This window comes from Lemur catta, chromosome 3 (genome assembly GCF_020740605.2).
Source record: "Lemur catta isolate mLemCat1 chromosome 3, mLemCat1.pri, whole genome shotgun sequence".
Taxonomy (NCBI): Eukaryota; Metazoa; Chordata; class Mammalia; order Primates; family Lemuridae; genus Lemur; species Lemur catta.
In genome coordinates this window covers 108859908-108873142 of record NC_059130.1, presented here as the reverse complement: position 1 = coordinate 108873142, position 13235 = coordinate 108859908, and the positions used below count along the sequence as shown (strand labels likewise).

Here is a 13235-nt window from a genome sequence, read left to right as displayed (position 1 = left end):
TGACAGTCCCTCCACACCCACCGTTGAAGGAAAGAAGAAAAGGACAGGAGCTGGACACTAGTCTCTTGACCATTTCTTTGTTGTCCTTTGAATTCCATGTTTCATTTTATCTGTGTGCTGAACCACTAAGCTCACAATTCATCAGCACGGTCAACATAATTACAAACATTAGCTACTAGGAACTAACTCTCATGGTCTGTTCCTCTTTGGAACTCTCTTGTCCCCTCAGGCTCCCCAGCTTGGCAAAGTGGGATACATATTCTTCAGAACTACAGCTTGAAACGCCTTTCATAAAACATGCTACAGTTAGCCCTTCGTTAAACACAAAATACATCTTGTGTGATTTAAATGTGTGGAATTCTTTTCCATGTCAGTCATCATTATCTGCCAATCTGTATGTTTTGAATATTGCCTGGTGATAAAGATGCTACTCAAAGGAATGACTGTATTGCTGGCATCCATGTGAAATCACTCATGATTTTTTTTTTACATAGATCTATACAATGCAAAAACTGGATGAGATCTTAGAGGTTGATCTACCCTCTGTTTTTACACGAGGGAACCCAGACCATGGAAATTTCAATGATTTCCTTAAGATCCAAGAACTAGTTTTTTAACCCTGTGTCAGTGTGTTCCCCACCCCACAACTGACTACAACCTCTTTCCCTGCAGTGCAACTCGGAATATGCACAGGGAATGCTGACTACCTTGTAAAACTACTGGAATAAAAGCATTAAGTCTGCAAGGACTGAATATAAGTGAGTTCTTCATTTTCCTCTTTTGTGTTATATGCTCAGTCCATGTAAACAAGAGTTGACTGGGCAGCACATTTTATTAAGCATTAGAAAGAAGCTAAGAATTGTCAATAAAATTGAACCAAAACTTTGTGTCTACAACCAAGAAAATACTGATACCATCACTTTAATGAAAGCAGACATATTTACTGAAAACTATTATTGAACTACCTCTTAAACAAGTTTTTAGTCCTCTATTTTTTATATCAAATCTATCTCCAGCTTTGTTTCATTGCATCTAAGGAGACTTTGCTGTAGTGAGTGTTAGTCGGATCCAAACAAAGGTGGGCAACAGTGAAAGAAAGTTGTCTTGTTTTTGAATAGGCTTTGTTTTTCTTGGATGCTTTTGCTTAAAATCCAACAGCCAAATGAGGAAACTGTAAAAGCAAAGAAAACATTTTTATTGCAGATGAACCCTTATACTCCTCTAAAATTTGTGTACATACTGATTCTGGCTTGATCTCTTAAAACATGTCAACCTTAATGTCTCATCACAAAGAACGTAGAGGTTCTTTCATAAAATCTAAATTGGAAGAACTTTTAGATAGATCTTATTTCATGTTGCTCTTTACATGGATCATTGACATATAGTCCTCTGGCTTTTGTTTTAATGCTTCCCCTGACAGGGGACTCACTACTGCAATATGAAGTAGCTCATTCCATTTGGCAGACAGTTAACATTGTTAGAAATTTGTACCGCATCACCCCTTGAGGCTAATTAAATTCTTTGGAGAAGCATAGAAACAAAATATTTTTCTTCTACATGCCAGTCTTTTTAAGTATTTGAAGAGAGTTCTTAGGTCTTCTCTGGGTGTTCACTTCAGCAAGCTATTTCCTGAGTTCCTTGGTTGTGCCATATTACAGCCTGCCATAAAACATGATTGCATGTTAAGTAACCTCAGACCACAGAATTCTGGAACCGGAAATCAGGGTAGCTAACGCTTATAGGGTGTTTTCTACAGATCAGTCAATGTGCTAACATTTCACACACGTTATTTCTTGTAAACGCTCACATCAACCCAGCGAGAGAGTCACTGTTATCTCCATTTCAGAGATGGGGAGACTGAAGCTCTACGAGGTCACAGAGCTGGCAGTGATAGAACCAGATCTGTCTCATTCCAGAGCACATACTCTTAGAACGTGGGATTTGATCTCATCTTATAGATGAAGAAACTGAGCCCAGAGAAGTCAAGTGACCTGCCCGAGAGCACCAGCCTGCTAGTGGGTGAGGTAGGACCAGAATTCAGATCTCGCTCCCAGAACGATGCTCTTTTTCACTGGGCCTCACTAAGACTGGAGGAGTCAGTTGGCAGCTCCTGATCTGTTTTCCTACTTTACTTTAAAAGCTGGCTTTCCTTATTTCAGTTGAGCAAGCATTTGTTGGACTCCTACTGTGTATCTAGAACATTTATTTTAAATCAGAGGCAGGGGTGATACCAGTGTGACAAGGCTAGGTTTTTAAAACTTTGTCTACATAAAGCAGCAAGGGGAACTCTGAACACATTTTGTTGTGTTTTTGTACCAAAACATTAGTGGTGTTTTATATTTCTTGGCAATAAAATCATTTTAAAAATAAACTGCAGATACTCGTTTGGAAGCCAATGGATGATCTTCTGCAGATTGCAGTGATTTTAGGATCCATCCTATGCACTTAATCCTAAAGTCTAAAACTTTGATTTTATTGCATTGTTTCCCCCACCTAAACCTTTGGGAGCTTTCATTGCCTGTAGGATGAAATTCAAGTGGCTCTAGCCACCATTCAGCCTTTTCACAGACCTGTGGCCGAGCCGGTTGCCTTACCTTTCCTCTGTTCTTGCTCACAGTCTTCCCCTTGCTTAGATGCCTTGTACTTAAACAGCTGCTCAGCCAAATCCAGCACAATGCCAAGTTCCATTCTCCCGGACCTCCCCGACCCCACAGGGAGTTCCTCTCCCCTCTCTAAATCTTCTACCAGCTACTGCCAGGGTTACTTTAGTACTTAATAGATAGAGCTGTGCACACGTAAAGATCCAGTCCTCCTAAATAAGTCATTAAACCACCTGGTTTATCTGTCCTCCCTGCAATACTCAGAACAGGGCCTTGCCCCTGAGACACTCCCCTACAAAATTCCTCACTTGACTTCAGAAACGTTAATTGTGGAATTAATTTTTAAAAGTGGATGTCAGTGAGTTCTCATGCTTTGCAAAGCATGAAATAAAATCCATGGTTTATTAAAATGAAATAAAGAATTGAAGGGAGCAGTTTATTTTTTCTAGTGAAGGCACAAGATGCGTGAAAAATTGTGTTATAAACTGAATTTTTGTAAGTCAGTATCTGGGTGAGGATCACTGTAAACTACGGGGAGTTGGGAGATTAGTACATCTGGCTCTTTGAATCCCAGAACCATGCTTTATTTAGATTTGTCTCCCCAGCACATCACACAATGTCTGTCACAGATTAGGTAATACATTTAGCGGAATGAATTAGCCAACGAGTGCATTTTAATAAACCATCCAAGGATGAAATGGGTGCCCTTGGGGTGTGATGGCTGCCCACTCCCTTGGAGTGCCAGGCATAGTCTGGGCAACCAGTGAAGGAATGGCTGAGCTGGCTTCAACGTCCCTTCCAACCCTAGCAGTCAGTTCTATGAAATGCAATAAGGGTATTCAATCATATCTAAAATGTCTCAGATGGTACCAAAAAAATCACCCCTGGATTTATCAGCTTTGCAAGTTTGCATCCTCTCCTCTTTAATGGATGTTTGGCTTTCAAACACAAGCTGAAAGTGGTACACTGTGGGATAAATGGTTGTACTGAGGTGCAGGAAAATAAACCACAAGATTGCTGGGAGGTGGGGCCGGGTGGAATAACTGTTCTCCCGTAGCTGCACACAAGACATACATACATGGGGTGTCTTTGGAGCCAAATAGACATCAATTCAAATTCCTGTTTCATGTACTAGTTCTGTCATTTTGGACAAGTTCCTTAATCTCTATAGGCCTCAACTTCCTCATGTTTAAGATCGGGATACTTTCATGCCAGAGTGCTGTGAGGATAAAATCAGATAATGCTGAAACGCACCTAGCACAAAATCAGGAACAGCAGGCTTGCAATATGACGGCAATTATGCTTACACATTCCTTCGCGGTTGGCTAAACCCCTAGTTCATCCTTCCACATTCACGTGGTGGTTTGCATGTTACAGAATGTTGTTACAGACATTATTACTTCACTTGATCTTTAAAACAACCCAGTGAGGAAGAATGAAGATAACTGTTCTTGCTTTACCAGTGAGAGAAGTCCAGGAACTTGCCTACATAATGCATTACAGAGTGCTGCCTGGAGTCAGTTCTTCCTGTTCTCTCTCACCTGTTGCTGCAGTGGCGAGTGTTAGATGGGGTTCTTCAGATTTCCTTCATTTATTCAGCAGATATTTATTGCAACTAAAATAGTTGAGCTGTTTGTGGTATCCTTGGTTGATTATCATAGTGCTTGGTATATAGTAGTTGCTCAATAAATACTTGAGGAATGAATGAATGGATTAAAACTGTTTTCTGAGTCCTTTTGCTGGATTACCTTGATTCTGCTAAGGGGCAAGAATACTTGCAAGGGACTGGAAAGGACTGGCCGTTGGGAGAAGCCAAGGACCAATGGCTGTAGAGAGAAGCTGGTGCAAGGTGAGGTGGGTTACATCCAACAACACAGATGATTCTCAGAATAGTTAAATGGCTGAGTAAAAGAAGCCAGACAAAAGAGAGTACATCCCGTATGATTCCATTTATATAAACTTATAGAAAATGCAAACTAATCTTTAGGGACAGAAAGTAGTTCAGGGGTTGGGACCCTGGGGATGGGACCAGGTATATGTGGGAGGCAACAATTTCTAAGGGGCACGAGGGAATGGTTGAAATGATGGATATGTTCCTTGTCTTGATTGTGGTGATGGTCTCATGGATGTACAAACAGTTAAAACATATCAAATCACATACTTTGAATACGTACAATTCATTGTATGTCAATTACACCTCAATAAAGCTGTTTGAAGGGGAAGAGGAAGAGCGAAAGGAAAAAAAGGAGAGAACGGAGAAGGGAAAAAAGAGGCAGGTGCTGTCTGCTTGGCCCTTGGAGGCACACGTGCCCAGGCCCATAATAAACCTGGCTCTCTGTCCCTTCAGTGGTCAACATCTTGGATGCTGGGTGGGGAAAGGATTGGCCTGGGACTCAGAAGACCCAGTTCCTGGTCTTGTCGCTGCCACTCACAAAGGTATGATGCTAGGCGTTAGCCTGACCTCTGTCAGCCCCAACTTCCCTTGGCAACACTGATCCTTGCTTGCCCAGCCTACCCACGGCGTGGGCTGGAGGATGCTCTACGCGTGCTTTGGGACTTATGAGTGTAAGTCAAAGGGAGAGCAGCGGGGTGACAGGGAAGGAGCCCTGACCTTTCTAGCCCAATCAGGACAACAAACACTACAATGTTACACAGACCCTCACAGCAGCTGAGTTGTTTGAGCCCCATGTCCCTTTGCTAAGTGACCCCAGTCTCCTATACTACAAGTTTGCTTGTGTCCACTAGTTGTAATTTATCAAGGGCTGTGTTCTAGACTCACTCAGCCACTCATTCAATGTGAGACCTTGGACAAGCCATGTTTCCACTCTGAGCATCTGTCAAATAAGGCACTGGACTCAATGGCCCTGAGGTTTCTTCTGGCCCTCGCACTTTGAGGTTCTGTTGCCTTCAGTCAAACTATTTGCCCACTTTGAAGACTCCAGATGGGGAGGGGAAATGTGGCCAGTGGCAGCTCTCTCCTCGCTGACCCTTAGTGACTTGAGGCATCAGAGAAATGGTAACCCTCACCACCTCCTGCTCCCCACCAACACACACACACACACACACACACACACACACACACGTGCACACACACAGGCACATGTGTGCACACATGCACACGTGCACATACATACATATCATGGATTTGCTCCTCCCCCCATGCTCCCTACTTCATTTTTGTTTGTTTTTGTTTTATTTTCATAAACACCAAGTTGACAGATATAACAGGTAAGTTCATCCACTCAAAACCTATCATATTAATAGGTGAAAAATCTTACCTTCCAGAAAGCTTGGTCATCAAAATATTTAGTTACATGAGGTCCTTTCCATATTTTGAGATTTAGGAGCAAACCTGTTAAAATTCATAATTAAACATTAAAACATTTGGAGCACAGCATTTGTTATCTCAAGATTAATCGAAATATCGTGTGTCAACTATCGTTATCTCAACAGAAATCCTTTTTCTCCAATAATGGTGAGACAGACAAGTTGAAGCACTGTCATTCTGGGACCAGCTTAATTATTAATTCTATAGATATCTAGAGGAAGTGGCCAGAGCAATGAACTCTAAGAGAATGAGATTACACTGTGCAGTGTAAGATAGCCACGGATCTGATGGCCTTTTTGAGACAGAATAGAAGGGCCCTGTCAGACGGCGCCCCACTTCAAAGCTGATCCATTTAAAGCACAGGAGCTGCCATGGAGCGTGACTCCAATTAGGCGCCCCTAGAGGTCTGTCTTCTCTGGCTCCAATAAACTCCCAGCAACCTCAGCTCAAGATTCCACTTGTGGAGTTAGGAAGGTAATTTATGGTTTTTCTTTTTCTTTCTTTTTTTTTTTTTTCTAATTTTTAAGTTTTAATTAATTTTTTTCTTCTTTTAGAGACAGGGTATTGTTCTGTCACCCAGGCTGGAGTGCAATGGCATGATCATAGCTCACTGCAACCTTGGACTCCTGGGCTCAGCCTCCTGAGTAGCTGGGACTACAGGCATGCGCCACTGCCTTGCTTTTGTGCCTGTTCTTCCTTTTTGTTGTTCAGCCTCTGCCCAGATAGCTTGACCCTATGTATCCCCCCAACTTTGCAAAGTTGGCTGAATTTCTCTGGATACATAAAATGAGAGTTTACCTTTCACGTGAAACAGGGAAATGCTCCTGGTAGATTTATCTGTGTACATTTAAGGATGATCAGTTCCAGCACATTAATAATAAGATTAACAAGAGAAGGCGTGTGTTTAGTGAAACCCATATTTTCCTTTTGTAGTGCATGCCTTTAACTGATACTGGCATGCAGGGTGCATCCGGCACACTTCGTTTAGCTAGACTTACTCAGAAATGGTCTCTATTTCCTGTGTGAATTTTTCAGATAACTGATGCTTGCTCATCACTGATGAAAATCCATCTAAAATATATTTTCTTGTCTCATGAGATAACACTGAACATTTTTAAGGCTTTTTAAAACATCAGAACCGTCACTAGGAACGTCCACTTATGACACGTGCTATATAATGTGGAGAAGGGCTGGGTGCGGTGGCTCACGCCTGCAATCCTAGCGCTCTGGGAGGCCGAGGCGGGTGGATCACTCGAGGTCAGGAGTTCGAGACCAGCCTGAGCAAGAGCGAGACCCCGTCTCTACTAAAAATAGAAACAAATTATCTGGCCAACTAAAAAAATATATATAGAGAGAGAGAGAGAGAGAGAAAATTAGCCAGGGATGGTGGCGCATGCCTGTAGTCCCAGCTACTCGGGAGGCTGAGGCAGTAGGATTGCTTGAGCCCAGGAGTTTGAGGTTGCTGTGAGCTAGGCTGACGCCACAGCACTCACTCTAGCCCAGGCAACAGAGCGAGACTCTGTCTCAAAAATAAATAAATAAATAAATAAATAAATAAATAAATAAATAAATAAATAAATAAATAAATAAAATAAATATAATGTGGAGAAGGCACACAGCTTTTGAAGGTTGTTGGCCCAATTGTCTCAGCAGCTCAAGCTTTTTGTGTTCTTGTTTTAAGAATTTAAGAATATCAGGCTGGATGCGGTGGCTCACACCTGCAATCCTAGCACTCTGGGAGGCCGAGGCTGGGGAGGATCACTTGAGCTCAGGTTCAAGACCAGCCTGAGCAAGAGCGAGACCTGGTCTCTACCAAAAATAGAAAAATTAGCTGGGCATGGTGGCACATGCCTGTAGTCCCAGCTACTCGAGAGGCTGAGGCAGGAGGATCGCTTGAGCCCAGAGTTTGAGGTTGCAGTGAGCTATAATAATGCCACTGCATCTACCCAGGATGACAGAGCAAGACCTTGTCTCAAAAACCAAAACAAACAAAAAAAAGAATTTAAGAATTTCAGCACGCACCAAGGAAAGGCCATGAGAAGACACAGTAAAAATAGGCAGTCACCTGCAAGCCAAGGAGGGAGGCCTCAGGAGCAACTACATCTGCTGACACCTAGATTTTGAACTTCTAGCCTCCAGAACTGTGAGAAATAAATTTCCTTTTGTTTTTTTTTAAAAAGGGATTTAAGAATTTCTTTTTCTCTGTTAGGCTATCTGCTTTCACTTCTAACTTCTACCAGTGCACTTTACCTCTAGAAACCTAGCCCACCTCTAATTTGCTGTTTCTAATCTACCTGACTTGGGAAACTGAGTAACTATGCTTGATAGGATTGTTTTCATAAATAAGTACAGACAGGCTCCAAATGGGGAGGTCTATTAACAAGCTGAATGTTTGGCTTTAGAGGGTCAATTGGGTGCTATTTTGGCCGCTTGAAGGACTTTTTTCCCCTTCCATTGTCCAAATTGTTTTTAATCACCAGGTCCCTAAAGTCAAAAGCAACTTGTAAAAACGAAAGCTCATTGGTCTTAACTCTTTTTTTTTTTTTTTGAGACAGAGTCTCACTTTGTTGCCCGGGCTAGAGTGAGTGCCGTGGCATCAGCCTAGCTCACAGCAACCTCAAACTCCTGGGCTCAAGCGATCCTACTGCCTCAGCCTCCCGAGTAGCTGGGACTACAGGGATGTGCCACCATGCCTGGCTAATTTTTTCTATATATACTTTTAGTTGTCCAGATAATTTATTTCTATTTTTAGTAGAGATGGGGGGTCTTGCTCAGGCTGGTCTCGAACTCCTGACCTCGAGCGATCCACCTGCCTCGGCCTCCCAGAGTGCTAGGATTACAGGCGTGAGCCACCGCGCCCGGCCTGGTCTTAACTCTTAAAGGAATAATATGGGTGTCTTTTCCTCTGTTTAGTTTTAAGAATTTAAGAATTCTATAGTTCTTTTTAAAATTTTCGGACAGCCATGGTGGCTCACGCCTGTAATCCTAGCACTCCAGGACACCAAAGCGGGAGAACTGCTTGAGGTCAGGAGTTTGAGACCAGCCTGAGCAAGAGCAAGAGCCCATCTCCATAAAAAACAGAAAGAAATTAGCTGGACAACTAAAAATATATAGAAAAAATTAGCCGGGCACGGTGGCGCATGCCTGTAGTCACAGCTACTCGGGAGGCTGAGGCAGGAGGATTGCTTAAGCCCAGGAGTTTGAGGTTGCTGTGAGCTAGGCTGACACCACGGCACTCTAGCCCACGCAACAGAGTGAGACTCTGTCTAAAAAAAACAAAAAAATTATTTTTAGTTTCCAAATATAGCATTCACTTATTTATTTATTTTTAGTTTCCAAAAGTCTATAATTCTCAAAAGAGAATTTCACAGAGAAGCCAGCCAAGGCCCAGAGAGAGAGTAAAGTGATATGCCCAATGTCACACAACTCATTAGTGTCTGCTATGCCATTTTGTCTCTCACTTGGCATCTACCCCCTGCTTAGGGACACAACATATGGATGTCTAACCAATAAAAGATGTTTGCTTGTAGAATAAAAGTGAACAGCTCTGAATGGAATGCATCTTTTCACCTGGCATATAAGTAAGACTGGCTAATTAGTACCTCCCCAAGATGGTTTGCTGATCCATCATGTTGCAGGAGTGGAAACATACTTCACTCCTTTGTTTAAAGATCTGCAGAGGCTCCCCAGCTCTCATAATGGCCTGCTCCAAGCTACATTCTTCCCTTGACCCCTGCGGCTCTCCCCTCAGTCCATCCACATCAGCCACACTGGTCCCCGTGCCGGTCCCTAAACACACAAACCATGCCCCTGCCTCAGGGCCTTTGCACTTGCTGTCTATTTTCATGGGATGCTCTTCCCCCAAATAAATGCCTGGCATGTCTCCCTCCTCTTCATTTGAGTCTCTGCTTAAAGGCTGACTTCTCAGATAAGCCTTCCCTGCCCAGCCCTCTACAGGAACACCCCACCCCACACTGACTGTTCCCCTACCCTGCTTTGTCTTCATAGTACCTATCCCCATCTGACATACGATACATTTATATGTCTGTTTATTGTCAACACCCTCCCCCACTAAAATGTCAGTCCCAAGTGGTCAGGAAATTTGTTTCATTCACTGCTGTGTCCCCAGTGCCTGGTTCATAGTAGATATTGAATAATATTTGTTGAATACGGGTGTCCTCAGGGAATAAAAGATAGACTTTTGGGTACAAGGGTTTCCTGGGCCTTCTGTGCAAAATTGAGTTCAGTCACCAGCCCTGGGCTTAAGAGGCTGCGACGTTGCTACTCACCCTACTTATGACCTCAGGGAAGTCCCTTTCCTTCCCTGGCCACACAGTCCACATCAACAGCAAGTGACCTCCAAAAGCCTTTCCAATTCTGAAATTGTGTGAGTCTGATTTTTTAAAATCAAGGTTTGAGCTCTTTACATCATTAGGCTGGAGCTGAGGGGGTGGGTTCCTGGGGAAGGGGAGGGGCACATACACATCCACCCTCATGGCAGGTGTCTGGAGCAATGGTGGAAGAAGGGTGATTTCGCACTGACCTGTCAGGAAACCAGACACCAGACTAAACACCAGACACAAGGCGTTAGACGCCGCGGCCATCCTGAGTGCCTCAGAATACAGCACCTGGTAGCCGGTCCTAGAAATGACAAAGCAGAGGTGGTCACTTGGCATCAAGCTGCAGAGGTCATCCTGGACAAAAAGAACAGTTGGTGTCAGTAGTGCCGCTGCCAAGAAGGGCCACGAGGAGAACATCTCCCCGCCTGGCATGTTCCCTGTCATTTTCCCCAAAAGCCACGCAGACATGTGGTGGGGGTCGGGAAAGGGGGTTCCCACATCCTCATGGATAATGAACTCGACAAGGAGTCAGAAAACCCAGCTCTGTCGCTTACTGGCTGCACAACCCTGGGCAAGTCCCTTAACCTCTCAGAGCCCCTAGTTTCCTCCTCAGGCAAGGAAAGGTGAAGCCTCAGTTTCTCTCAGGGCAAGGTGGGTTACAGCTTGGTCGCAGGCCCATCCCCTCTGCCCACCCTACCAGGGCCCTGCCAGCCCCTTCACTGCAGCCCCACGAACTGGTGTATCAAACGAGCCAGTCTTTAAGCCTTTCTTGGGTTTTGTCCCAACAAGTGGGCAGCTGATGTCCCCATTTTAAAGACAAAGCAAAGCTCAGAGCCTGAAACTTTGTGGGGAGGCCCCTGCCTTCTATGTGACCTTGGTGGTTATTTTCCCTCTCTTCACTGATTCCTCATTGTAAACTGAAGGAAATAATGACAGTACCTACCTCATGGGATCTGGGGAGAGTGAAGAGAGTTAAAAAATGTGACCAATCTACTGCTCGGATAGTGAGTACAGGTGTCAATGATTACCCGCCCACTGTTCATGCAGCCATCCTGCCCCTCCCAGGCGGCAAGCTCCAGGCCTGCTTCTTTGCCATTTTTGTGTATCTTAAATAGTGCCAAACACAACTCAGGTTATCAGAGCTCAGGGAAATGTTTGTTGAATGAATGAAAAATTGAGCCAACTGCCCAACTCATTGATGTAATAATAAGTGATTTGTAGAAGAAAGCACAGGGTGACATCTGCATGACCTTGCAAAGATTCTTAAACAGGACATAAAAGAACTAAACAGAAAGGGGACAATGATGAATTGGACTATATTAAAATTAAGAACTTCTGTTTAGCAAAAGACACCATTAAGAAAGTGAAAGGCAACCCACCAAATGGGAGAAGATATTTTATAATACATATGTCTGACAAAGGATATACATATACAGAATATACAAAGAATTTCTACAAGTCAATAAGAAAAAGACAGAACACCATAATAGAAAATGGGCAAAAAAAAAAACTTGAATAGACATTTCATAAGAGAAGACATTCAAATGTTCAAAAAGCACATGACAAATGCTCCATCTCATTAGTCATTGGGGAAGTCAAAACTAAAACAATGCATCTGATGATTAAGTGGTTAATCAAAAAGAAGGAAAACACCAAGGGTTGGAGAGTATACAGAGTAAGGGAAGCTCTTGCACCCTACTGGTGATTAGACTGACACAGACTACTATGCAAAACAGTATCCGCCAAAGCTGATCACATGAATACTGTGTGCTACAAGAATTTCCACTTCTAGGCATATAATCAACAGACGTGCATTCCAATGTTCCCCCCTCAAAAAGTGCTAGAATGATCATAGGAGCAATACTAGAATATTCATAATATTCCAAACTGGAAATTATCAAATACTCATCAATAATGGATAAATACATTTTGCTGTATTCACACACAATGGAACTCTCAGTCTGTCTTTTCTTAGATTCTGTATTTGTCTATCTGGCATTCATTTATCAAGGGCCAAACTAACGACCCAAGTTGTACCATAGAAATTAGCAAATGCTACATATCAAGGCTTTGTTCTCCTGGAGAGCTGGTTGTTAATCGTTTACCAGCACACCACTGATTGACTTTTTTTTTTTTTGGCTATAAGCCAGTGGTTCTGAAATTCGAGCTTACGTAAGAATCACCTGAAGGGCCTGTTAAAACAGACTGCCAGGATTTCTAACTGAGTAAGTCTGGGGTGAGGCTGGGGGTAGGACTTGCATTTCTATAACAAGCTCCTAGGTGATACCGGTGCTGTTGAGAACCACAGAATCACAGAACTGGGGATCTGGAAGGGCAGGTGGTGCACAGGTTACAGGATGGCAGCCCGAGAGTAGAATTTGGCCCAAACAGTGTTACTAATAATTTTGAATTTTTTGCCAGTACTTGGGAGAGTACATGCAAAACTCTAGATTTCTAGCTTCTCTTGAAAAGCCATTAGATCTGGTGACACTGAGGCTGGGTCCTCACAGAGAGATGATGGCCTGGAGCTAAAGAGCAACTGATGCTTCGTTTCTACAGGCATCTGAGTTTGGGAACCTGCTAGATCAACTCCCCCTTTAAAGAGGGGGACTCTGAGGCCCATAGAGAGGGAAGGATTGGCCTGGAGTTGTCTGGCTATTAAAACACATGGCTGGAACCTGTTAGCGTAGGTAGGAAAGGGACTATGAGCAAAAAAAGGACGAAACGGGCCGTGTAAACAAATGAGATACTGAGTAAAGAAACACACTACAAGATGAGGGTAGTCACAAGTGTCACAAAATGTTAGCATAAGAAAAGTGAGACATGAACAGAGAAAATATGAAAGCAAACAATGTAAACAAATGAGAAGCCGAGTAAAAGAGCATACTGTAACAAGAACAAGATGAGGGTAGCTGCAAGTGTCACAAAATATGACACTGCAGTTTGCCCCTCACCCCCACCCCAGTG

The 13235-nt window shown here is 43.3% G+C and overlaps 1 protein-coding gene across 3 annotated transcripts in view; it reads right to left on the bottom strand.

Annotated features, from left to right (window-relative positions):
- Positions 1-891: 891 nt before the first annotated feature.
- Positions 892-13235, bottom strand: part of RHCE (Rh blood group CcEe antigens) — a 37774-nt gene continuing 25430 nt past the window's right edge. For 2 of the 3 annotated variants that reach the window (XM_045545946.1, XM_045545947.1), the window contains exons 8-10: positions 10472-10569; positions 5879-5952; positions 892-1171 (exon numbers count right to left, since the gene is read on the bottom strand). In XM_045545946.1, coding sequence (XP_045401902.1) covers positions 1145-1171; positions 5879-5952; positions 10472-10569 — 199 coding nt within the window. In that variant the 3' untranslated portion in view covers positions 892-1144. The remainder of the gene's footprint in view (positions 1172-5878; positions 5953-10471; positions 10570-13235) is intronic. The other variant, XM_045545948.1, reaches the window with a different exon arrangement.